This window comes from Pseudopipra pipra, chromosome 3, assembly GCF_036250125.1.
Source record: "Pseudopipra pipra isolate bDixPip1 chromosome 3, bDixPip1.hap1, whole genome shotgun sequence".
NCBI lineage: Eukaryota > Metazoa > Chordata > Aves > Passeriformes > Pipridae > Pseudopipra > Pseudopipra pipra.
Window position 1 is genome coordinate 115,567,300 of NC_087551.1, and position 26,222 is coordinate 115,593,521.

A 26,222-nucleotide genomic window follows, 5' to 3' on the forward strand; every position below is an offset into this window, starting at 1 on the left:
GCTCCCTCTTCCCAAGGGCTGGGGCTCCCCCTGCACCCCCTTCCCAAGGGATGGAGCTCCCCCTTCCCAAGGGATGGAGCTCCCCCTTCCCAAGGGATGGAGCTCCCCCTTCCCAAGGGATGGGGCTCCCCCTGCACCCCCTTCCCAAGGGATGGAGCTCCCTCTTCCCAAGGGATGGAGCTCCCTCTTCCCAAGGGATGGGGCTCCCTCCTCCCAAGGGATGGAGCTCCCCCTGCATCCCCTTCCCAAGGGATGGAGCTCCCTCTTCCCAAGGGATGGGGCTCCCTCCTCCCAAGGGATGGAGCTCCCCCTGCATCCTCTTCCCAAGGGATGGAGCTCCCCCTTCCCAAGGGATGGAGCTCCCCCTTCCCAAGGGATGGAGCTCCCTCTTCCCAAGGGATGGAGTTCACTCTTCCCAAGGGATGGAGCTCCCTCTTCCCAAGGGATGGAGCTCCCTCTTCCCAAGGGATGGAGCTCCCCCTTCCCAAGGGATGGAGCTCCCTCTTCCCAAGGGATGGAGCTCCCCCTTCCCAAGGGATGGAGCTCCCCCTTCCCAAGGGATGGAGCTCCCCCTTCCCAAGGGATGGAGCTCCCTCTTCCCAAGGGATGGAGCTCCCCCTTCCCAAGGGATGGAGCTCCCTCTTCCCAAGGGATGGGGCTCCCCATCACCTCCTTCCCAAGGGAAGTGATTCCCTATCACTCTGCTCTCCTTGTCCCACACCTTGGAGGGTCCCAGCGCTGCAGCTGGAGCCTCCACCGCCCCTTTCCCAAGGGATTGGGGCTCCCCACACCCCTTCCCAAGGGACTGGGGCTCCCCACACCCCTTCCCGAGGGATTGGGGCTCCCCACACCCCTTCCCAAGGGATCGGGTTCCCCATCATCCCCTTCCCCTTGCCCCCAATTCCCTGCACTCCCCACCACCCCACTCTCCTTATCCCACCTTGGAAAATCCCTGCACCACATCCAGAACCTCCTGGTTCCTCCTGAGCAGCTTCCCCGGCCTCACTAATTCTGTTTATCAATAATTGAGAATTAAATGAACACCAGCAGTGCCCCCCTTCGAACCCTCAGCTTTTCGTCCCCGTGGCAAAAAAAATCCCTAATTTTGCTGCTTTTGCCCCTTTATGGCAGAGCTGATGGTACCAACACTGGGCCTATTTCCAGCCTCAAAAAGAAAAAAAAAATGTGTATTTTTACCACCAACTAATAAACACAACGTAGGTGGGATTTTGCTGCTGTTGTCCGAGGTAAAATGCTGGGACAGGGCGGGGTTTTAATCACATAAAAGACAAAACCTCACGTGGTTTCTCAACAACGTATCTGTATTTTTTTCCTCCCAGTAAAAACAAGGTAACTTCTCCAACGCACCCAAACAGGAGCCAAAACCTCCTGTTCCAGCAGTGCTCCTAAATTTCCTCCCCAACTCCTCAGCCTTGGGCTTCTAAGTCACCCCAGTGCCTGTTTCAAATGAGAATTAAAATGAAAAGTGAGTTGTTACGTGTGCAGAGGAGGGCAGGTGCCTCGCTGTGCTGCTGCAGCCCTTGAGTGGAGGCGTTTCAGAGCAGCCTCCCCTCACAGCTGCCCCTCATGTCCCACCGCGGTGGTCCCCTCATCTCCGGCCAGGGTATCCCCCTGGCTGCCCCTCATCTCCTCATGGCCACCCTACACCTCCCCTGATGGCCACTGGCTTCTCACCTCTCATCTTCCCCCTTATTTCCCCTCATGGACACCTCTCATCTTCCCCCATATCTCCCGTCATGGACACCCCTCATCTCCCCCCATGTCTTCCCTCATGGACACCTCTCATCTCCCCCCATATCTTCCCTCATGGACACCCCTCATCTCCCCATGATCTCCCCTCATGGACACCCCTCATCTCCCCCATATCTTCCCTCATGGACACCCCTCATCTCCCCCCATATCTCCCCTCATGGACACCCCTCATCTCCCCCCATATCTCCCCTTATGGACACCCCTCATCTCCCCCCATGTCTTCCCTCATGGACACCCCTCATCTCCCCATGATCTCCCCTCATGGACACCCCTCATCTCCCTCCATATCTTCCCTCATGGACACCCCTCATCTCCCTCCATATCCTCCCTCATGGACACCCCTCATCTCCCCCCATATCTCCCCTCATGGACACCCCTCATCTCCCCCCATATCTCCCCTCATGGACACCCCTCATCTCCCCATGATCTCCCCTCATGGACACCCCTCATCTCCCCCCATATCTCCCCTCATGGACACCCCTCATCTCCCCCCATGTCTTCCCTCATGGACACCTCTGATCTCCCCATGATCTCCCCTCATGGACACCTCTCATGTCCCCATGATCTCCCCTCATGGACACCCTTCATCTCCCCCCATGTCTTCCCTCATGGACACCCCTCATCTCCCTCCATATCTCCCCTCATGGACACCCCTCATCTCCCCCATATCCCCCCTCACCGACAGCCCTCATCTCCCTCCATATATCCCCTCATGGACACCCCTCATGTCCCCATGATCTCCCCTCATGGACACCCCTCATCTCCCTCCATATCTCCCCTCATAGACACCCCTCATCTCCCCCCATATCTCCCCTCATGGACACCCCTCATCTCCCTCCATATCTCCCCTCATGGACACCCCTCATGTCCCCCCATATCTCCCCTCATGGACACCCCTCATCTCCCCCCATATCTCCCCTCATGGACACCCCTCATGTCCCCCCATATCTCCCCTCATGGACACCCCTCATCTCCCCATGATCTCCCCTCATGGACACCCCTCATCTCCCCCCATGTCTTCCCTCATGGACACCCCTCATCTCCCTCCATATCTCCCCTCATGGACACCCCTCATCTCCCCCATATCCCCCCTCACCGACAGCCCTCATCTCCCTCCATATATCCCCTCATGGACACCCCTCATGTCCCCATGATCTCCCCTCATGGACACCCCTCATCTCCCTCCATATCTCCCCTCATAGACACCCCTCATCTCCCTCCATCTCTTCCCTCATGGACACCCCTCATCTCCCCCCATGTCTCCCCTCATGGACACCCCTCATCTCCCTCCATATTCTCCCTCATGGACACCCCTCATCTCCCCATGATCTCCCCTCATGGACACCCCTCATCTCCCTCCATATCCTCCCTCATGGACACCCCTCATCTCCCCCCATATCTCCCCTCATGGACACCCCTCATCTCCCCATGATCTCCCCTCATGGACACCCCTCATCTCCCCCCACGATCTCCCCTCATGGACACCCCTCATCTCCCCCCACGATCTCCCCTCATGGACACCCCTCATCTCCCTCCATATCTTCCCTCATGGACACCCCTCATCTCCCCCCATGTCTTCCCTCATGGACACCTCTGATCTCCCCATGATCTCCCCTCATGGACACCTCTCATGTCCCCATGATCTCCCCTCATGGACACCCCTCATCTCCCCCCATATCTCCCCTCATGGACACCCCTCATCTCCCCATGATCTTCCCTCATGGACACCCCTCATCTCCCCCCATGATCTCCCCTCATGGACACCCCTCATCTCCCTCCATATCTCCCCTCATGGACACCCTTCATCTCCCCCCCTATCTCCCCTCATGGACACCCCTCATCTCCCCATGATCTCCCCTCATGGACACCCCTCATCTCCCCCCATGTCTTCCCTCATGGCCACTGCTCATCTCCCCTCATGATCTCCCCTCATGGACACCCCTCATCTCCCCATGATCTCCCCTCATGGACACCCCTCATCTCCCCCCATATCTCCCCTCATGGACACCCCTCATGTCCCCCCATATCTCCCCTCATGGACACCCCTCATCTCCCCATGATTTCCCCTCATGGACACCCCTCATCTCCCTCCATATCTTCCCTCATGGACACCCCTCATCTCCCTCCATATCCTCCCTCATGGACACCCCTCATCTCCCCCCATATCTCCCCTCATGGACACCCCTCATCTCCCCATGATTTCCCCTCATGGACACCGCTTATTTCCCCCCACAATCTCCCCTCATGGCTGCCCCTCACATCCCATGGCCACCCTTCATCTCCCCTGATGGTCACTGACCCCTTATCCCTCATGGCCACTGCCCATCTCACCCAAGACGTCCCCTCAGGGCTGCTCCTCACATCCCATGGCAGCCCCTGATCTTCCTCCCGTAATCTCCCCTCACATCCCATGGTCGCCCCTCATCACGATCTCCCCGCAGGTCAGCCCTTCATCCCTCATGGACACCCCTCATCTCCCCCTATGATCTCCCCTCATGGCTGCCCCTCACATCCCATGGCCGCCCCTCCTCTTCCTCCATGATCTCCCCTCACATCCCATGGCCACCCTTCATCTGCCCTGATGGTCGCTGACCCCTCATCCCTCATGGCCACTGCTCATCTCCCCTCATGACCTGCCCTCAGGTCAGCCCTTCATCCCTCATGGACACCCCTCATCTCCCCCATGATCTCCCCTCAAGGCTGCCCCTCACGCCCCATGGACAACCCTCATCTTCCTTATGATCTCCCCTCACACCCCATGGACAAACCTCATCTTCCTCCATGATCTCCCCTCACACCCCATGGACAACCCTCATCTTCCTCCATGATGTCCCCTCATCTCCCTCATGATCCCCCCTCACAGACACCCCTCATGATCCCCCCTCACGGACACTGCTCATCTCCCTCCTGATCCTCCCTCATGGACACCTCTCCCCCCCAATATTCTCCCTCATGGACACCTCTGATCTCCCCCAAGATCTCCCCTCATGGACACCCCTCATCTCCCCCCATGATCTCCCCTCATGGACACCCCTCATCTCCCTCCATATCTTCCCTCATGGACACCTCTCATCTCCCTCCATATCTTCCCTCATGGACACCTCTCATCTCCCTCCATATCTTCCCTCATGGACACCTCTGATCTCCCCCATGATCCTCCCTCATGGACACCTCTGATCTCCCCCAAGATCTCCCCTCATGGACACCCCTCCTCTCCCTGCCACGATCTCCCCTCACGGCTGCCCCTCACACCCCATGGCCGCCCCTCATCTCCTCTGATGGTCACTGAGCCCTCATCCCTCATGGACACTCCCCCATGATGTCCCCTCACAGACACTCCTCCTGTCCCCCACGCTCCCCCCTCATGGCTGCCCCTCACGCCCCATGGACAACCCTCATCTTCCTCCATGATCTCCCCTCATCTCCCTCATGATCGCCCCTCACAGACACCCCTCATGATCCCCCCTCATGGACACCGCTCATCTCCCTCCTGATCTCCCCTCATGGACACCTCCTCTCCCCCTCATGATCTCCCCTCATGCACCCCCTCATCTCCCCGCCACGATCTCCCCTCACGGCTGCCCCTCACACCCCATGGCCGCCCCTCATCTCCTCTGACGGTCACTGAGCCCCCATCCCTCATGGACACCCCTCACTCCCCCATGATGTCCCCTCACAGACACTCCTCCTGTCCCCGCCATGCTCTCCCCTCACGGCTGCCCCTCACACCCCACGGCCGCCCCTCATCTCCTCTGATGGTCACTGAGCCCCCATCCCTCATGGACACCCCTCACTCCCCCATGATGTCCCCTCCAGGCTGCCCCTCATGCCCCATGGACAACCCTCATCTCCCTTATGATTCCCCCTCACAGACACCCCTCATGATCCCCCCTCACGGACACTGCTCATCTCCCTCCTGATCCCGCCTCATGGACACCTCTGATCTCCTCCATGATCCTCCCTCATGGACAGCTCTGATCTCCACCACGATCTCCCCTCATGGACACCCCTCCTCTCCCCGCCATGATCTCCCCTCACGGCTGCCCCTCACACCCCATGGCCGCCCCTCATCTCCTCTGATGGTCACTGAGCCCTCATCCCTCATGGACACCCCTCACTCCCCCATGATGTCCCCTCACAGACACTCCTCCTGTCCCCCACGCTCTCCCCTCACGGCTGCCCCTCACACACACACGCCCCATTCCCGCCTTCCCTCCCCGTGACGTCCCTGACGTGCCCCCCCATCCCGCCCCCCGCCATTCCCGCCCCCCGGCGCTGCCGGGAACGGCGCGTGCCCTGCCCGCCCCCCCCCCTCCCGCGCCCTGGCTACGTGCAGTTCCCCACGAGGCGCCGCGCGCGCCCCCCGTCTGAGGGAACAGCGCGCGCGGCACGTTCGCGCCCCCGCCCGCCCGCGGGTGGGTGGGTGGGTGGGGGAGGGAGGGAGGAGGGCCGGGACCCACCAATGGCGAGAGGCGGCGCCGCAACGCCGGCCAATAGCGGCTCGCCCTGGGGGCAAAGTCCCGCCCCCTCGGGCGCCCATGGCGGCGCTACGGGGAGAGCGGCGCCGGTGGCGGGAGGGGAGTCGCGCCGGCGGTCGGAGGCGGTGGCGCGGTCGGTCCACGAGCCGCCTCATCTCCCTGAGCCCACTCAATCCATCAGCCCTCAGCCACCTCAGTCCATCAGCCCTGAGCCCACTCAGCCCCCTGAGCCCACTCAGCCCGCTCAGTTCATCAGCCCTCAGCCCACTCAATCCATCAGCCCTGAGCCCCCCCGAGCCCACTCAGCTCCCTCAATCCATCAGTCCTCAGCCCCCTGAGCCCACTCAGTCCCCTCAATCCATCATCCATGAGCTCCCTCAGCCCACTCAACTCCCTCAATCCATCAGTCCTCAGCCCCCCCGAGCCCACTTGGGCCCCTCAGTCCATCAGCCCTGAGCCCCCTGAGCCCACTCAACCCCCTCAATCCATCATCCATGAGTTCCCTCAGCCCCCTCAGCCCCTCAATCCATCAGCTCTGAGCCCCCTCAGCCCCCCCAGTCCCACTCAGCCCCTCAATCCATCAGACCTGAGCCCCCAAGCTCATTTAACCCCCTCAATCCATCAGCTGTGAGCCCCCTCAGCCCACTCAGCCCCCTTAATCCATCAGCCCTGAGCTCCCTGAGCCCACTGAACCCCTTCAATCCATCAGCCCTGAGCCCCCTCAGCTCACTCAGCCCCCTCAGTCCATCAGCCCTGAGCCCCCTCAGCCCCCCCAAACCCACTCGCCCCTCTCAATCCTTCACCTCCTCACCACCTCAGTGCCCTTAGCCCCCTCAGTCCTCTCACCCCCTCAGCCCTCTCAGTCTTTTATCTTTAGACCCCTCAGTCCCTCAGCCTCTCAACCCCCTCAGTACCCTCAGCCCCCTCTGCCCTCTCAGTCCTTCATTCCCAGTCCCCTCAGCCACCTCAGTCCCTCACCCTTTCAGCCCCCTCAGTACCCTCAGCCTCTCAGCCACCTCAGTCCCTCACCCCTTCAGCCCCCTCAGCCCCTCAGCCCTTCATCTCCTCACCCCTTCAGCCCCCTCAGCCCTTGCAGTCCTTCATCTCAGCCCCCTCAGCCCCTCAGCCCTTCATCTCCTCACCCCTTCAGCCCCCCCAGCCCTCTCAGTCCTTCATCTCCTCAGCCCCTCAGCCCCTCAGCCCTTCATCTCCTCACCCCTTCAGCCCCCCCAGCCCTCTCAGTCCTTCATCTCCTCAGCCCCTCAGCCCTTCATCTCCTCACCCCTTCAACCCCCTCAGCCCTCTCAGTCCTTCATCTCCTCAGCCCCTCAGCCCCTCAGCCCTTCATCTCCTCACCCCTTCAGCCCCCCCAGCCCTCTCAGTCCTTCATCTCCTCAGCCCCTCAGTCCTCCACCACCCTCAGCCCCCTCAGCCCCGGTGAACGGGGGTTAAACGGCGGCAGCTCAACCTCTGCTCGGCCCGAGGGGACCACAGCCAGTTTTGTTGAAAGGGAAAAGCTCGGTTAAAGTTCGAGGAAAACGATCCTGTGCTTTTAATGCTGTTTTCAGTGCCAGAAGCAAAGAGTCAAACGTGTTGTATCTCCCGGGTATCCAGCCCGGGAGCGCAGCAGCGTTCACAGCCCCTTTCCAGAGGCATTTCTTCACCCTGTGTTTTACAAAATCGTGGAGTCTCCTCACATAAGAGTGAATAAATAATTGCACCCATCAACCGAGTATCCTAAATCGTGGAATCACGGACTGCTTTGGGTGGGAAGGGACCCTAAAGCTCTTCCAGTTCCGACCCCGACACCTCCCAGTATCCCAGGTGGCTCCAACCCGGCCTTGGACACTCCCAGGGATCCAGGGGCAGCCACAGCTTCTCTGGGAATTCCAGCCCAGCCCCTCCCCACCCTCCCAGCTGGGAATCCCTTCCCAGTCTCCCATCTCTCCCTGCCCTCTGGCAGTGGGATCCATTCCCTGTGTCCTGTCCCTCCAGCCCTTGTCCCAAGTCCCTCTCCAGCTCTCCTGGAGCCCCTTTAGGCACTGGAAGGGACTCCAAGCTCTCCCTGGAGCTTTCTCTTCTCCAGGTGTCCTCATGGATCCGGTATGGAAAGGGAATTTAAAATTCATCCCATTTCACCCCCTGCCATGGGCAGGGACGCCTCCCACTATCCCAGGTTGGTCCAACCTTTCCTTGGACACTTCCAGGGATCCCGGGGCAGCCACAGCTTCCCTGCGAATTCCAGCCCAGTCCCCTCTCCCAGGGGAGAGTTTGTCCCCAGTATCCCACCTACACCTTGAAAAATTCTTCCAAGGCCACGGAAAAAAATCACCTTAGGATTTTATTTGACCTCTCTGCTTTCCCAGCTTTCCCGATTCTCACCGCACTAATTCCGCCTTCGGTGCACAATAAAGAGTTTGGGCTTGATGTCAGATGAAATACCTTTTTACACCAATAAATGTGAGGTGATTGACACATCGGTGAGCCTGATCCCCAAAGGAGAAGGTCCAGGGGCTGGATTTGGAGCTGGAAGCCCCGACGAGGAGCGCGCGCGCCTTCGAAATCTTCCTCCAGATCGTTTCCCGCGGGGTCCAGAGCGTTTCTTTTGGGAACAGTTCACTTTTAACCCCCTTCAACAGCGCCGATGTCCTTCTAATCCGTCCATTCCTTCAAGAATGCCTTTTGGAATCCTTACTTCTCCTGCTCTCCACCACATCCCGCCCCCTTGGCTTTACTGGTTTCTACTTTTTTCCCCGACGGTTGCCAACTTCTGATTTGACTTTGGGAGCCTCGATAATTTTCCCCAAGATCTGTTTCTTGCTGCCAATAAATCCCGCGTGCCCTCGTTATCTCCTCGTCGTGTTGTGCCGCGAGACATTCCCTGATTTCTCTTCGGGGTTTCCCTTCCCATCCCACAAAACCTCGATCTCTTGGAATCTCAAAGGGAACCTTGGTGAAAGATGCCAAATAAAAAAACATTCAGTGGCGCTTTTACAACTTTATAACTAAGATATCCTTCCTTCTGCTGATTTTTATTCCACTCTCTGTAGCATTCCCGATATTCCCCCGCGTCCAAAGCCCGGCGACGCCTCCCAGTTTTTTTAAATCAATTGTGCAACGTTTGAAACCGGAGGGGGGGAAAACCCGCGAGGAAAAGAAAAAATCCCATATATTAAAAAAAACCCCCACAGGATGATCATTCCTTAATTTCAATCCCTGTTAAATATCAGCTCGAGCCCAACAAGGCTCAGCCGTAAACCTGAGCTGGTTTTGCCCTGCCCGGCGTTTCCCTTTGGCCTCCGTGCCTCGACCTCGGGAGATGATTAATTTCGGGATCCGCGGGAGCTCGGGATAAACCGCTTAAGTGCCATTTCGGATCTGTTCATGTCACTCAATTTTGTTCTGACAGGAGGTGAAGCCGAGCCAAGCCACACGGCTCCGAAGTAACCAAGTGAACCGGATTTTTCACTGGATTTTCCTGCTGGAAAGGACTCCAGAGCGGGAAAATCCAGGTCTCTGCCACGTTCCTAATCCTCGAGTCTTCGGGATGCGATGCCGTTAAAACCCTCGGCTCGCGGGGTCGAGATGTTTGAGGCGGAAATGCGGGGAGGAGAAAATTAAGCAGATTTTTATCCGCTGCGAGGTCAAAGGAAAGAGTGAAAATTCCTTAAAAAAAGCACCTTCTGGGATTTGGGATGCTGCCTGTTGTGTTTTCCAAGTACCCAACCGACCTGTTGCTCATTCCCAAATCCAGCATCCCCTGGGCTGGGAACATCAGAAGAGGAGCTAAAACCCCTCCCAGCCTAAAAACGAAGACAAATATTTTCCTGAAATCCCGGTTTTAGCAAAAAAACCACCCGGATTTGGGAAGAGTTTCCCTCGTTTTCCCTGGTTTTGCCAATCCCGCGTTGGGGAATTCACCAACACCGAGGCCTGGCCACGTCCCCACGACTGAGCTCTCTTATCCCAAGGAGCAGAGCGACTTTATCCCGGTTAACTCCTCATCCGTGCCTGGGAATTATTTGGAATGTGACTTGACCCCGGGGCAAAACATGGGAAAAGCCAGAATCGGGCTGTTGGGAAGAGGTGGAGTCCTCGCTTGGGCGCGACGGGATGGAGCCTCTGACTTGGGAGCGGATCCCACGGCCTTCCCAGGAGGAAGCTGGAGAGGGAGGGAAAAAAATTCCCAAGATTTCCAAGATTTCCCAAGTTTTCCAAGCAGCTACAAACCCTCCAGATCCAGCGGGGGAGAGAAGGGAAGGAGTTATCCCTGAGGAATAATTTACATCCCCGTTGGTTTTAACCGAAACGATCCCTATTTTTTTCCATGTATTTTTCCAGCGAGCCGTGGTTATTCCAGCAAGCTGCCGGTGTGATCCCAACGCCCTCTTAATCCCATTTTCCCGGTTCTCCCATGCGGAATCACGCTGGACTTTGGGAGGTGCCCGGAGGGATTATCCGCAAAGCCGGGCGCGGCGGAGCGGAACGTGACGTCAGGAACGACAGGAATAACCGCAGGGATTCTCACGCGGATCGGGAAAGCTCCGTGGGGGCCACGGGGGTTTGTCAGCCTGTGGATTTTTGGGGATTTTTTTTGGAATTCACTTCCAAATTAAACGGGGAACTTGGCCCCTTGTCCGTACGGAGTCGGTGCTCCGTGCGAGGAGGGTTCGGAGCGGCCGGGACGCACTCGGGATTTCCAGTTGTGAGGCAAAGAAGGAAGCGGGAAAGAGGGATGTAAACATGGAAAAGGGAGCCCCAGGCCTCCTCCTCCTCCTCCTCCTCCTCCTCCTCCTCCTCCCTCCCTGCTTTTCCAAGGGGCCGTGGAAGGAGCCTTTGGCCAGGTTGCAAATTCCCAACTGCCTCCGCTGGCTCTCTCCCGCTTCCAGCTGTTGGCTCCCGTTCCCCGCTTGACGCAACAGCTCCCAGGGAGGGGGAATTCCCTCCCAAAAAGGGGGAAAATTATCCTTTTTTTTTTTTTTTTGGACGAAAACTCGGCGTCAGGAGGATTTTCCAGGCGGAACATTAAAAAACTGTCTTTTTAAGGCGAATAGGAAAAACGTTCGGAAATTCCACGGGAGCGATCCCGGAGAGTCGGGAAAAACTGGAGTTTGACAGGCACTGGATGGGCTGTGGAAAAGCAAAATCCCCCCCTGGGCTGCTCTGGAGAGGGAAAAGGCAATTTTGAAATTGAAAACCCCGGGATAACCGGCTTTTTTGGGAATGTTTGGGATGCGTGGGGGCGATCCCGGAGCTTGCAGCCAGCGAAGAGGTTTGCTCTGGGCTGGAGCTGCCGGGATTTTTCCAGGAGATGAGCGCGGCTCCGGGAGCAAATTCCAGGGAAAAGCCAAGAGGGGAAGAACCTCTCCCGAGGTTCCCTTTTCCTGCTCTTTGCTGCCTCCTGATTTTTTTCTTTTTTAAAAAAAACCCAAAACACCCTCTGGCCTGTTTTCCCTAATTTTTTTTTCCCTCCCTTTCCCTCGGCTTCCTCGTTTTTAACCCTTTTCCTGTCGCTCCCAGCGCGGCTCTTCCCTCCCGATCCTCGTGGATCCACGTCCGGATGAAGCGCTTGGTCCCAGCTCTGTCTGGCTTTGTTTTGGAAGTGGAGCGGATCCAAGTGGAGCGGATCCAAGGGGAGCGGATCCAAGGGGAGCGGATCCAAAGGGAGCGGATCCAAGCCAGGGAGATACAGAGCTCCTGGGAAAGAAGCCAAGGGCACTCACACCGAGGAGGAGCTTCTTTGCCATGGAGCTTCTCCACGGCATCCCCGGGGGAAAACTGTCCTGCTTGGAGAATGTTTGGAAGCGGGAAGGAGCTCCCGCGTACCAGAGAAGCAGCGATCCGCCCGGATCCCGATGCTGGTGAGGAGGAAGGAGGCCAAGGATGAACGTGACGGAGGTTTAGAAGATGGAGAGTGGCTCAGGGACAGGGAATTTTCCTTTAGGATGAGGGATAACGAGCGGAACTGGTTTGCAGCAAGTCCAGATCCCTGTGGATCCTTCCGTCTCATTCCCCGGAGGAGCTGCGGCGTTCCGGGCACTAAAGAGTCCACCAAGGGCTCTCTTAGATCCAAGATCCCAAGCTGCAGGATTCCCAAGGAATCAGATCCTCCGTGGGGGGGGGTTGTCAGCAAAGGATCCTGCCCTGGATCCCTTCCCGAGGGTCTCAGGGCTGGGAGCACCCTCTGGAGATCCTCTGGAGAGGGTGGAACGGGAGGCAGCATCACCCTCATCCGGGAATTCCGGGATGCGAAAGAGGACGGGAAAGGAGGTGGGGGTTGGTTGGTTTGGACTCTTTCTGCTTTTTTTCTGATTAATTAATTAATTATCCTTTTTTTGTTGTTGTTTTTAATGGAACATACTCCAGTCGGCCGGATGGAGAAGGTTGTCCTTCCCCTTTTCCGGTGGAGGAGGGAAGTCCTTCCCAAAGTCGTTTCCCATCCCCGCTCGATGACAGACCAGGAATGTCGCCGTCTCCGGGGCTCCAAGGACGACTCCAATGTCTGGAGAAGCCTCTTTTGGATTTATTAAACCTCATCCCAAATAATTCCGGCAGAACATTCCCGCGTCACAAAAAATAGCGTGTTTTCCCTCAGGATTTCCACCGGATCTCCGGAATTTCCCTCCGGAACTCCAGCCCCTCTGGCAAGAGCAGCAGGGCAGGAAGGGAAACCCGCCGGGAAAACCACAATTTTCCCCTTTAATCCCGATTTTTTTTTATGGTTTCTATAGGGTCGGGCAGCAGAACACGGAATTCCACATGGAATTGCCGCTCCCGGTCAGGGAATGCTGCCAACGGCACCTACGGAGAGGGAGGCAGAGGGGAGGGTGTAGGAAGGTGGAGGGACATATAGGAAGGGGGATGAGGGTATAGGAAGGGGGAGGAACATATAGGAAGGGGGATGAGGGTATGGGAAGGTGGAGGAACATATAGGAAGGGGGATGAGGGTATGGGAAGGGGGATGAGCATATAGGAAGAGGGAGGAACATATAGGAAAGTGGATGGACATATAGGGAGGCAGGTGAACCTGTAGGAAGGCAGGTGAACATATAGGATGGTGGATGAACATACAGGAAGATGCACGAGCATATGGAAAGGTGGAAGGACATATAGGAAGGCAGGTGAGCATACAGGATGGTGGATGACCATATAGAAAGGTGTACGATCATATAGGAAGGCGGGTGAGTGTTTAGGGAGGCAGGTGAGCGTGTAGGAAGGGAGGTGAACTTATAGGATGGTGGATGAATATATAGGAAGGTGGATGGGCATATAGGGAGGTAGATGATTATACAGGCAGATGGATGAGCATATGGGAAGGTGGAAGGACATATAGGAAGATGCATGAGCATATAGGAAGGTGGAAGGGCACATAGAAAGGCTGGTGAGCATGTAGGTAGGCAGGTGGGTGTGTAGGATGGCAGGTGGACATATAGGAAGGTAGATGAACATATAGGACAGCAGATGAACATATAGGAAGACAGGTGAGCATTTAGGAAGGCAGGTGAGTGTGTAGGAAGGCAGGTGAACATATAGGATGGTGGAGGACCATATAGGAAGATGCACGAGCATATGGGAAGGTGGAAGGACCATATAGGATGGCAGGTGAGCATATAGGATGGTGGATGATCATATAGGAAGGCAGGTGAGTGTATAGGAAGGTGGATGACCATATAGGAAGGTGGATGGGCATATAGGAAGGTGGATGAATTTGTAGGAAAGCAGAAGGGCATATAGAAAGGTGGATGATCATATAGGAAGGCAGGTGAGCATATAGGAAGGTGGATGACCATATAGGAAGGCAGGTGAACCTGTAGGAAGGCAGGTGAGTGTGTAGGAAGGCAGGTGAACATATAGGATGGTGGATGACCATATAGGAAGGTGGATGATTGTATAGGAAGATGCATGACCATATAGGAAGGTGGGAGGGCACATAGAAAGGCAGGTGAGCATATAGGACGGCAGGTGAGTGTGTAGGAAGGCAGGTGGACATATAGGAAGGTAGATGAACATATGGGAAATCAGATGACCATATAGGAAGGCGGGTGAGCATTTAGGAAGGCAGGTGAGTGTATAGGAAGGTGGATGAGCATATAGGAAGGTGATGGGCATATAGGGAGGTGGATGAATTTATAGGAAAGCAGAAGGGCATATAGGAAGGTGGATGATTATACAGGCAGATGGATGAGCATATGGGAAGGTGGAAGGACATATAGGATGGCAGGTGAGCATATAGGAAGGTGGATGATCATATAGGAAGGCAGGTGAGTGTTTAGGGAGGCAGGTGAGTGTGTAGGAAGGCAGGTGAACATATAGGATGGTGGATGACCATATAGGAAGGTGGATGACCATATAGGAAGGTGGATGATTATACAGGCAGATGGATGAGCATATGGGAAGGTGGAAGGACAATATAGGAAGGCAGGTGAGCACATAGGAGGGTGGACGATCATATAGGAAGGCAGGTGAGTGTTTAGGGAGGCAGGTGAGTGTTTAGGGAGGCAGGTGAACATATAGGATGGTGGATGAACATATAGGGAGGTGGATGAGCACACAGGAAGCTGAGTGTTTAGGAATGTATAGGATGAGTGTACAGGAAGGCAGGGGAGTGTGCAGGCGGTCTGGGAATGCCGAGGAGCTCATGGAAGGGTTGTGGAGCACAGGGGAGTTCACAGGAGGTCTGGGAATGCTGAGGAGCTCCTGGAAAGGCCATGGAGCACCCGGGAAGGCAGGGGAGTGTGCAGGAGGTCTGGGAATGCCGAGGAGCTCCTGGAAAGGCCATGGAGCACCTGGGAATGCAGGGGAGGTTACAGGAGGTCTGGGAATGCTGAGGATCTCCTGGAAGGCCTGTGGAGCACCTGGGAAGGCAGGAGAGTGTTCAGGAGGTCTGGGAATGCCGAGGAGCTCCTGGAAAGGCCATGGAGCCCTGGGGAGGTTACAGGAGGTCTGGGAATGCTGAGGAACTCCTGGAAAGGCCGTGGAGCACCTGGGAAGGCAGGGGAGTTTACAGGAGGTCTGGGAATGCCAAGGATCTCCTGGAAGGGCCATGGAGGACCTGGGAATGCAGGGGAGTGTGCAGGTCTAGGAATGCTGAGGAGCTCCTGGAAAGGCTGTGGAGCAGCTGGGAAGGCAGGGGAGTGTGCAGGAGGTCTGGGAATGCTGAGGAGCTCCTGGAAGGGCCATGGAGCACCTGGGAAGGCAGAGGAGGTTACAGGAGGTCTGGGAATGCTGAGGATCTCCTGGAAAGGCCGTGGAGCACCTGGGAAGGCAGGGGAGTGGCAGGAGGTCTGGGAATGCCGAGGAGCTCATGGAAAGGTTGTGGAGCACCTGGGAAGGCAGGGGGGGTTACAGGAGGTCTGGGAATGCCAAGGAGCTCCAGGAAAGGCCGTGGAGCACCTGGGAATGCAGGGGAGTGTGCAGGAGGTCTGGGAATGCTGAGGATCTCCTGGAAAGGCCGTGGAGCACCTGGGAAGGCAGGGGAGTGGCAGGAGGTCTGGGAATGCCGAGGAGCTCATGGAAGGGTTGTGGAGCACCTGGGAAGGCAGGGGGGGTTACAGGAGGTCTGGGAATGCCAAGGAGCTCCAGGAAAGGCCGTGGAGCACCTGGGAATGCAGGGGAGTGTGCAGGAGGTCTGGGAATGCTGAGGAGCTCCAGGAAAGGCCGTGGAGCACCTGGGAATGCAGGGGAGTGTGCAGGAGGTCTGGGAATGCTGAGGAGCTCCTGGAAAGGCCATGGAGAACCTGGGAATGCAGGTGACTGTGCAGCGCTTCCAGGGCTGGGATGAGATCCACGGAGCCTCCCAGAGCTCCTCCCGGAGCGGGGCCGTGCCGGGATGACTCACCCGCCGCTTCCAGCGCAATTCCAACGGCAACACAGTGGGATTGGAACCGTCCCGGCTCCCGAGCCGGGAATATCATCGCGGGACGGGGTTGTTTTTTTTTTTTAGGGTTTGGGTTTTTTTTTTTCCCATTTAAGGTGAAATCCCGTTTTTTTTTTTACCGACTCATCCCAAAGGAAACCGCCGCGGGCTGGAAAATCTCCTCCCCGATTCCCGGGATGGGGGTGGGGGGCAGGAGGTGCCACTTCCCACTGGGATTCGCTGCTTCCCACCAGCAAATGGCCAAGGAGAGGGGATGGGAAGCAGGGAAGGAGAAGGGATGGGAAGCAGGGAAGGAGAAGGGATGGGAAGCAGGGAAGGAGAAGGGATGGGAAGCAGGGAAGGGATGGGAAGCAGGAAAGGAGAAGAAGGGGAAGCAGGGAAGGAGAAGGGATGGGAAGCAGGGAAGGGATGGAAAACAGGGAAGGAGAAGGGATGGGAAGCAGGGAAGGAGAAGGGATGGGAAGCAGGGAAGGAGAAGGGATGGGAAGCAGGGAAGGAGAAGGGATGGGAAGCAGGGAAGGAGAAGGGATGGGAAGCAGGGAAGGAGAAGGGATGGGAAGCAGGGAAGGAGAAGGGATGGGAAGCAGGGAAGGAGAAGGGATGGGAAGCAGGGAAGGAGAAGGGATGGGAAGCAGGGAAGGAGGAGGGATGGAAAGCAGAGAAGGGATGGGAAGCAGGGAAGGGATGGAAAACAGGGAAGGAGAAGGGATGGGAAGCAGGGAAGGAGAGGGGATGGGAAGCAGAGAAGGGATGGGAAGCAGGGAAGGAGAAGGGATGGGAAGCAGAGAAGGGATGGGAAGCAGGGAAGGAGAAGAAATGGGAAGCAGGGAAGGAGAGGGGATGGGAAGCAGGGAAGGGATGGAAGACAGGGAAGAAGGGATGGGAAGCAGGGAAGGAGAAGGGATGGGAAGCAGGGAAGGAGAGGGGATGGGAAGCAGGGAAGGAGAAGAAATGGGAAGCAGGGAAGGAGAGGGGATGGGAAGCAGGGAAGGGATGGAAGACAGGGAAGAAGGAATGGGAAGCAGGGAAGGAAAAAGGATGGGAAGCAGGGAAGAAGGGATGGGAAGCAGGGAAGGAGAAGGGATGGGAAGCAGGGAAGGAGAGGGGATGGGAAGCAGGGAAGGAGAGGGGATGGGACCTTCCCAATCCCTATGGAGCTGCAGCCAGAGTGGAAGTGCAGGGACATCCCAGGAGCAGGAACAGCAGCTCCAGAACTCCCAGCCCCCTCCAGGCCTTCCCAGCCTTTTGAGGGAGATAATCCCACATTCCCACACCCAAGATGCAGCAAAACACGCCTCTATCCCGCTCCAGCCTCATCCCCATTCCAGCAGAATCCCTGGAGACCACCCCAGGGACGACACAAGGCCCAGCAAGCTCCTTAGAAATGATTAAAATAACAATTAAGTGCCGTTTTCGGGCTCCCCAATCCAGAAACTCTCTCGCTCCCGGGAAGCAAAACCACGGATTTTTCCCTGGGATCCAAGCTGGATGGAATCCCAGAAACATTTAGGCTGGAAAAGGCCTCGGAGACGTCGAGTCCAAACATCCCCCAGCGCTGCCAAGGCCACCCCGTGTCCCCAAGTGCCACATCCACGGGGATTTGGGATCCCTCCAGGAATGGGGACGGCCCTTTCCAGGTGGGAATTGTTCCCGGCATCCGACTCTCCAAGCAGCAGTTCCACGTTTTTCCCTCAGTGCTTTTCCTTCGGCTGATCCCACCTGGATGCTCCCACCTCCCCCCCCCAGGACTGGGATTGTCCCTGAGGAACACTCAGGGATGCTGAGGGATAACCTGGAGCACCTTTGGGAAGGGATTGGGAAGCTCTCCCTGTGCCTGAAGCCGGGAAAACCCTTGGCTGGGCTGGAGGCAGCTCCGGGAATCTCCAGGGTGTCCTGTGCTCCAAGGAATTTCCAGGGTGTCCTGGGCTCCAAGGAATTTCCAAGGTGTCCTGGGCTCCAAGAAATCTGCAAAGGTGTCCTGGGCTCCAAGGAATTTCCAGAGTGTCCTGTGGTCCAAGGAATTTCCAGAGTGTTCTATGCTGGTCTCCAGGCAGCTCCAAGGAATCTCCAGGGTGTCTTGTACTCCAAGAAATCTCCAGGATGTCCTGTGCTCCAAGGAATCTCCAGGGTGTCCTGGGCTCCAAGGAATTTCCAGAGTGTCCTGTGATCCAAGGAATTTCCAGAGTGTTCTATGCTGGTCTCCAGGCAGCTCCAAGGAATCTCCAGGGTGTCCTGTACTCCAAGAAATCTCCAGGATGTCCTGTGCTCCAAGGAATCTCCAGGGTGTCCTGGGCTCCAAGGAATTTCCAGAGTGTCCTGTGGTCCAAGGAATTTCCAGGGTGTCCTGTGCTCCAAGGAATCTCCGGGATGTCCTACACCAGTCTCCAGGCAGCTCCAAGGAATCTCCAGATTGTCCTATGATCCAAGGAATCTCCGGGGTGTCCTGTGCTCCAAGGAATTTCCAAAGGTGTCCTGTGCTCCAAGGAATCTCCAGCTTGTCCTGTGCCAGGCTCCAGGCAGCTCCAAGGAATCTCCGGGGTGTCCTATGATCCAAGGAATCTCCAAGGTGTCCTGTGCTCCAAGGAATTTCCAAAGGTGTCCTGTGCTCCAAGGAATCTCCAGCTTGTCCTATGCCGGGCTCCAGGCAGCTCCCAGGAATCTCCAAAGGTGCCCTGTGCCCCAAGGAATCTCCAGCTCGTCCTATTCCACATCCAGGTGTCTCTCCGGGAGCGGTGGCGGCTCCTCCTCCTCCTCCTCCTCCTCCTCCCCCCCGGGGCTCTCCGGGGCTCGGGGGTTTTCCCGGGATTGCCGCGGCCGGGGCATCCTGCACACCCAGGCGTACACGGGAATTCCGGGGCTCCGCTCCCTTCCCGCCCCCTCCGGCTCGGGAATGCCGGGATCGCCGCCTTCCAGCCGGGATCGGGGGGCTCCGTCCCCCGGAGCCTCGTCCGGCGTCCGGGATTTGTCCCTGATGCTCTCGTAGATCCGTCCCTCGGCTCCCGGCGCGGGATCCGCCTCGGTATTCCCGGGAATCGCCGGGAGCTGCCGGTGCCGCAGGAACTCGGGAGTCCTGGCGGGAGGCTCGGAGGGCGGGTGGGAATTCGGGTGGGAATGCCGGGGGTCTCCCAGGGAGGGGTTATCCCGGTGATCCGCGGATCCGTCCGCCCGCTGCTGGGGCTCGCCGGGAATGGGGGTTCCTGCGGGGAGGGAAATAGGGATAATGAGCTGGGAAAGGCCATGGAGAGCGGGGGTGGGGGGTTGTGCTCCCCATCCCGGGATCCCGGCCCTTCCTTCCTTCCCTGATTTCGGGAGGCTCGGCTCCCGACTGGCAGTGCCAATCTGGGAATTCCAAAGGGAAGGAGGTTCTGGAGAAGCCACCTGGGTGGGTGTTCCTTGTCCTGCCTGAGCTCAAAGGGGTTTTTTTTTGGGGGGGAAGGACCCCCGGGGTGGGGGTTGGGGGGCGGGGACAGCGCAGGAGCCGCCGAATTCCTGCTGTGTCCCGGCGGGAAGAGGGGCCTGCCCGGGCAGCACCGCAAGGGGAGAAACCCAGTGGGAGCATCCCAATATGGGCACCGAAATATGGGCACCCCAATATGGGCACCCCAACATGGGCACCCCAATATAAGTGCCCCAGAATGAGCACCTCAATGGGAGCACCCCAATATGGGCATCCCAATATGAGCAGCCCAATATGGGCACCCAAATATGGGCACCGAAATATGGGCATCCCAGTGGGAGCATCCCAATATGGGCACCCCAATGGGAGCACCTCAACATGGGCACCCCAATATAAGTGCCCCAGAATGAGCACCCCAATGGGAGCACCTCAACATGGGCACCCCAATATAAGTGCCCCAGAATGAGCACCCCAATGGGAGCACCTCAACATGGGCACCCCAATATAAGTGCCCCAGAATGAGCACCTCAATGGGAGCACCCCAATATGGGCACCCCAATATGGGCACCCCAGTATGGGCACCCCAACATGGGAGCACCCCAACATGGGCATCCCAATGGGAGCACCCTAATATGAGCACCCCAAAAAAGGCACCCCAACGTGGGCACCCCAATGGGAGCACCCCAATGGCAGCACCCCAGTGGGAGCACCCCAATGTGAACACCCAATATAAGTGCCCCAATGGGAGCACCCCAATATGGGCATCCCAATATGGGCACCCCAATATGGGCACCCCAATATGGGCACCCCAATATGGGCACGCCAATGGAAGCACCCCAACATGGCACCCAAATATGGGCACCCCAATATGGGCATCCCAATGTGAGCACCCCAATGGGAGCACCCCAATATAGGCACCCCAATATGAGCACCCCAATATGAGCACCCCAATGTGATCATCCCAATATGGGCACCCAAATATGGGCACCCCAATATGGGTATCCCAGTGGGAGCATCCCAATATGGGCACCCCAATATGAGCACCCCAATGTGATCATCCCAATATGGGCATCCAAATATGGGCACCCCGATGTGGGCACCCCAATATGAGCACCCCAATATGAGCACCCCAGTATGGGCACCCCAATGTGATCATCCCAATATGGGCATCCAAATATGGGCACCCCAATGCGGGCACCCCAGTATGGGCATCCCAATATGAGCACCCCAACATGGGCACCCCAACATGGGCACCCCAATATGAGCACCCAATATGGGCACCCCAATATGGGCACCCCAATGGGAGCATCCAAATATGGGCACCCAAATATGGGCACCCAAATATGGGCACCCCAATGGGAGCACCCCAATATGGGCATCCAAATATGGGCACCCCAACATGGGCACCCCAATGGGAGCACCCCAAGATGGGCACCCAAATATGGGCACCCCAATATGGGCATCCCAATGTGAGCACCCCAATGGGAGCACCCCAATATGAGCACCCCAATGTGATCATCCCAATATGGGCATCCAAATATGGGCACCCCAATGCGGGCACCCCAGTATGGGCATCCCAATATGAGCACCCCAACATGGGTACCCCAACATGAGCACCCCAACATGGGCACCCCAAGGGGAGCACCCCAACATGGGCACCCCAATTGAAGCACCCCAACATGGGCACCTAAATAGGAGCACCCCAATATGGGCAACCCAACACGGGCACCCCAATGTGGGCATCCCAATGGGAGCACCCTAATGGCAGCACCCCAATATGGGCAACCCAACATGGGCACCCCAATATGGGCATCCCAATGGGAGCACCCCAATGGGAGCACCCCAACATGGGCACCCCAATATGAGCACCCCAATATGAGCACCCCAATATGAGCACCCCAATATGAGCACCCCAACATGGGCACCCCAATATGAGCACCCCAATATGAGCACCCCAACATGGGCACCCCAATGGGAGCACCCCAATATGGGCACCCCAATATGGGCACCCCAACATGGGCACCCCAATATGGGCACCCCAACATGGGCACCCCAATATGAGCACCCCAATATGGGCACCCCAATATGGGCACCCCAATGGGAGCACCCCAATATGGGCACCCCAATATGGGCACCCCAACATGGGCACCCCAATATGGGCACCCCAACATGGGCACCCCAATATGAGCACCCCAATATGGGCACCCCAATATGGGCACCCCAATGGGAGCACCCCAATATGGGCACCCCAATATGGGCACCCCAACATGGGCACCCCAATGGGAGCACCCCAATTTGAGCATTTGGGGTTCAGGGATGGAGTCCCTGAAATGGGAACCCCATTCGGGATTCAGGGGTGGAGCCCAGACCCCATTTGGGATATGTGGGAACCCCCTTTGGGATATGTGGGAACCCCCTTTGGGATTCAGGGATGGAGCCCAGACCCCATTTGGGGTTCATGGATGGAGCCCAGACCCCATTTGGGATATGTGGGAACCCCATTTGGGATATGTGGGAACCCCATTTGGGCTTCAGGGGTGGAGCCCCGACCCAGACCCCATCTGGGATATGTGGGAACCCCCTTTGGGATTCAGGGGTGGATCCCAGACCCCATCTGGGATATGTGGGAACCCCATTTGGGGTTCAGGGGTGGATCCCAGACCCCATCTGGGATATGTGGGAACCCCCTTTGGGATTCAGGGGTGGAGCCCAGACCCCATCTGGGATATGTGGGAACCCCATTTGGGATATGTGGGAAGCCCCTTTGGGATATGTGGGAACCCCCTTTGGGATATGTGGGAACCCCATTTGGGATATGTGGGAACCCCCTTTGGGATATGTGGGAACCCCCTTTAGGGTTCAGGGGTGGATCCCAGACCCCATTTGGGATATGTGGGAAGCCCCTTTGGGATATGTGGGAACCCCCTTTGGGGTTCAGGGGTGGAGCTCTGACCCCATTTGGGATACGTGGGAAGCCCCTTTGGGATACGTGGGAAGCCCCCTTGGGGTTCCGGGTGCAGCCCCGCCCGTCCGTGGCCCAGGCCCGGCTCGAGGTCCCGGAGCTCCTCCAAGTTCATATCCCGGGAAATCATTAACCGGGATGTGCCGGCACGGGACGAGCCCCGGCACCTTCGGACTGCGGGGCCCTTCCCAGGGCACGGCCACATCCCAGTGGGAATGAGGGTCCCAACATCCTGCTGGGAATGAGGGCCCCATCCCAGGGCCCTTCCCAACATCCTGCTGGGAATGAGGGCCCCATCCCAGGGCCCTTCCCAGCATCCCAGTGGGAATGAGGGCCCCATCCCAGGGCCCTTCCCAACATCCTGCTGGGAATGAGGCCCCCATCCCAGGGCCCTTCCTGGCATCCCAATGGGAATGAGGGCCCCAACATCCCACTGGGAATGAGGTTCCCATCCCAGGGCCCTTCCCATCATCCCAGTGGGAATGAGGCCTCCATCCCATGGCCCTTCCCAACATCCCACTGGGAATGAGGTTCCCATCCCAGGGCCCTTCCCAACATCCCAGTGGGAATGAGGCCTCCATCCCATGGCCCTTCCCAACATCCCACTGGGAATGAGGTCCCCATCCCAGGGCCCTTCCCAGCATCCCACTGGGAATGAGGTTCCCATCCCATGGCCCTTCCCAGTATCCCGCTGGGAATGAGGGCCCCAACATCCCACTGGGAATGAGGTTCCCATCCCATGGCCCTTCCCAGCATCCCAGTGGGAATGAGGCCCCCATCCAGCTGCTCCCCGCAGCTGCAGCGGGATCCAGGGAGAATCCATGGGCCAGAGGGCCCCGGGAGCACCCGCAATTCCAGAGGGACACGGCAATTCCGTCCCTTTCCCTATCCCAGGCCTCACCTTTGGGAAGCGCTGCTCCCGCGGCGCCGGATTCCGGCTGGACCATCCTCACCTGTGGGGGGTGGAGACGGCTGTGCCCGACATTCCCAACGCTCCCGGATCCTCCCTGGAGCGGATCCCAATGGATCCCAATGCTCCCGGATCCTCCCTGGAGTGGATCCCAATGGATCCCAACGCTCCCGGATCCTCCCTGGGAACTCCGTATCCCGCTGGGCCGTCCCTGCCGTCCCCTGTGCCGGCACCGGGGGGGCTGTCCCAGCCCACGGGATGTGGGAATGGGGGACACACGGGGACAGGGATATGAGGGGACAGGGATGTGTGGGATAAGGGATGTGTGGGATCAGTGGGACACTGTGGGGACAGGGATATGAGGGGACAGGGATATTTGGGATCAGGGATATTTGGGATCAGCAGGACATGGTGGGGACAGGGATGTGTGGGATCAGGGATGTGTGGGATCAGGGATCTATGGGATCAGCAGGACACCATGGGGACAGGGATGTTTGGGATGAGGGATGTGTGGGAACAGCAGGACACCATGGGGACAGGGATATGAAGGGACAGGGATATTTGGGATAAGGGATGTGTGGGACAGGGATATGAGGGGACAGGGATATGAGGGGACAGGGATATTTGGGGATCAGGGATATTTGGGATGTGTGGGATCAGCAGGACATGGTGGGGACGGGGATATTTGGGATCAGGGATGTCTGGGAACAGCAGGACACGGTGGGGACAGGGATATGGGGGGACAGGGATATCTGGGATCAGGGATGTGAGGGGACAGGGATGTGTGGGATAAGGGATGTGTGGGATCAGCGGGACACTGTGGGACAGGGATATTTGGGATAAGGGATGTGTGGGACAGGGATATGAGGGGACAGGGATGTGTGGGAACAGCAGGACACCATGGGGATAGGAATGTGTGGGACAAGGATATGAGGGGACAGGGGTGTGTGATATAAGGGATGTGTGGGATCAGCAGGACACTGTGGGGACAGGGATATGAGGGGACAGGGATATTTGGGATAAGGGATGTGTGGGATCAACGGGACACTGTGGGGACAGGGATATGAGGGGACAGGGATGTGTGGGACAGGGGTATTTGGGATCAGGGATGTGTGGGAACAGCAGGACACCATGGGGACAGGGATGTGTGGGACAAGGATATGAGGGGACAGGGATGTGTGGGATCAGGGATGTGTGGGATCAGCAGGACATGGTGGGGACAGGGATATGAGGGGACGAGGATATTTGGGATCAGGGATATTTGGGATCAGTAGGACACTGTGGGGACAGGGATATGAGGGGACAGGCATGTGTGGGATCAGCAGGACGTGGTGGGGACAGGGATGTGTGGGATCAGGGATGTGTGGGATCAGGGATCTATGGGATCAGCAGGACACCATGGGGACAGGGAGGTTTGGGATGAGGGATGTGTGGGATCAGCAGGACACTGTGGAGACAGGGATATGAGGGGACAGGGATATTTGGGATAAGGGATGTGTGGGATCAGCAGGACATGGTGGGGACAGGGATATCTGGGATCAGGGATGTTTGGGATCAGCAGGACACGGTTAGGATGGGGATGTGTGGGACAGGGATATGAGGGGACAGGGATATTTGGGATCAGGGATGTGTGGGAACAGCAGGACTCGGTGGGAACAGGGATATGTGGGACAGGGATATGAGGGGACAGGGATATGAGGGGACAGGGATGTGTGGGGTCAGCAGGACATGGAGAGGACAGGAATATTTGGGATCAGGGATCTTTGGGATCAGGGATGTGTGGGATCAGCAGGACACAGTGGGGACGGGGATGTGTGGGATCAAGGATATTTGGGATCAGGGATGTTTGGGATCAGCAGGACACGGTGGGGACAGGGATATGTGGGGACAGGGATATTTGGGATGTTTGGGATCAGCAGGACACAGAGGGGACAGGGATATTTGGGATCAGGGATGTTTGGGATCAGCAGGACATCATGGTGACAGGGATATGTGGGGACAGGGATATTTGGGATGTGTGGGATCAGCAGGACACGGTGGGGACAGGGATGTGTGGGGGACAGGGATATTTGGGATCGGGGATCTTTGGGATGTTTGGGATCAGCAGGACACCGCGGGCACCCCCCGCACTCACCCCTCGGACCATCCCCGGGCTTTCTTTCCCGCTCCGGGTGGAAAATCTCCGGCCGGAGCTGCGGAGGGAGAAGAAGAAGGGCCGGGAATTCCGGGATTGGGGTGGGCTCAGAGGTGACACCCCCTCCATCCCCTCTCCCACCCCCTTTTCCCGGCGCTTCCCTTCTCCCGCGGCTCCGGGAGCTTCCCTGTCGCCACCCACGGCGTTCCCAGCGGGAAACCCTCGGGAAGGATCCCGATCCCGGCGGTTTATCCCGATCCCGGCGGTTTATCCCGATCCCGGCGGTTTATCCCAATCCCGGCCGTACCTGGGGCGGAGGGAGCAGAGGAGCAGCAGGAGCAGCAGCGCCGGGGCCACCGAGGCCACCAAGGCCAGCGGGGCCACCGAAGGGCCGGGAAGGGCCGGAGCCATCGGATCCCGAGGGTTGGGAATGGCTGGGAGAGAAAGGACAGGGGTGGGATCGGGATAACTGGGATAACTGGGATGGGGGGATAACGGGGTTGGGGTAATTGGGGTGGGAATGGGGTAATTGGGATTGGGATTGGGCAATTGGGATGGGTAATTGGGATGGGGATGGGGTATTTGGGATTGGGAATGGGATAATAACGGGGTTGGGATAACTGGGATGGGAATGGGGTAATTGGGATGGGGATGGGATAATAATGGGGTTGGGGTAATTGGGATGGGATTG

General features: G+C 57.7%; 1 protein-coding gene across 1 annotated transcript; it reads right to left on the reverse strand.

Annotated features, from left to right (window-relative positions):
- Positions 1-18,823: 18,823 nt before the first annotated feature.
- On the reverse strand, positions 18,824-26,000 carry LOC135412428 (proline-rich proteoglycan 2-like). The gene is made up of 4 exons (XM_064651237.1): positions 25,839-26,000; positions 25,532-25,589; positions 23,389-23,440; positions 18,824-19,325 (listed from the first exon to the last, which is right to left on the reverse strand). The coding sequence occupies exons 1-4, from the start codon at positions 25,940-25,942 to the stop codon at positions 18,829-18,831; spliced, it is 711 nt and encodes a 236-aa protein (XP_064507307.1). The 5' UTR covers positions 25,943-26,000; the 3' UTR covers positions 18,824-18,828.
- Positions 26,001-26,222: the final 222 nt, after the last annotated feature.

Bases quoted from the DNA above. Each gene is read 5' to 3' on its own strand.
- LOC135412428 (XM_064651237.1), bottom strand. From the start codon at position 25,942: ATGGCTCCGGCCCTTCCCGGCCCTTCGGTGGCCCCGCTGGCCTTGGTG. The intron at 23,441-25,531 runs GTGAGTGCGGGG...CACCCCCCACAG, and splicing joins GCCCGGGGATGGTCCGAGGG to GTGAGGATGGTCCAGCCGGA. The intron at 19,326-23,388 runs GTGAGGCCTGGG...CCCTCCCCGCAG, and splicing joins GGGAGCAGCGCTTCCCAAAG to GAACCCCCATTCCCGGCGAG.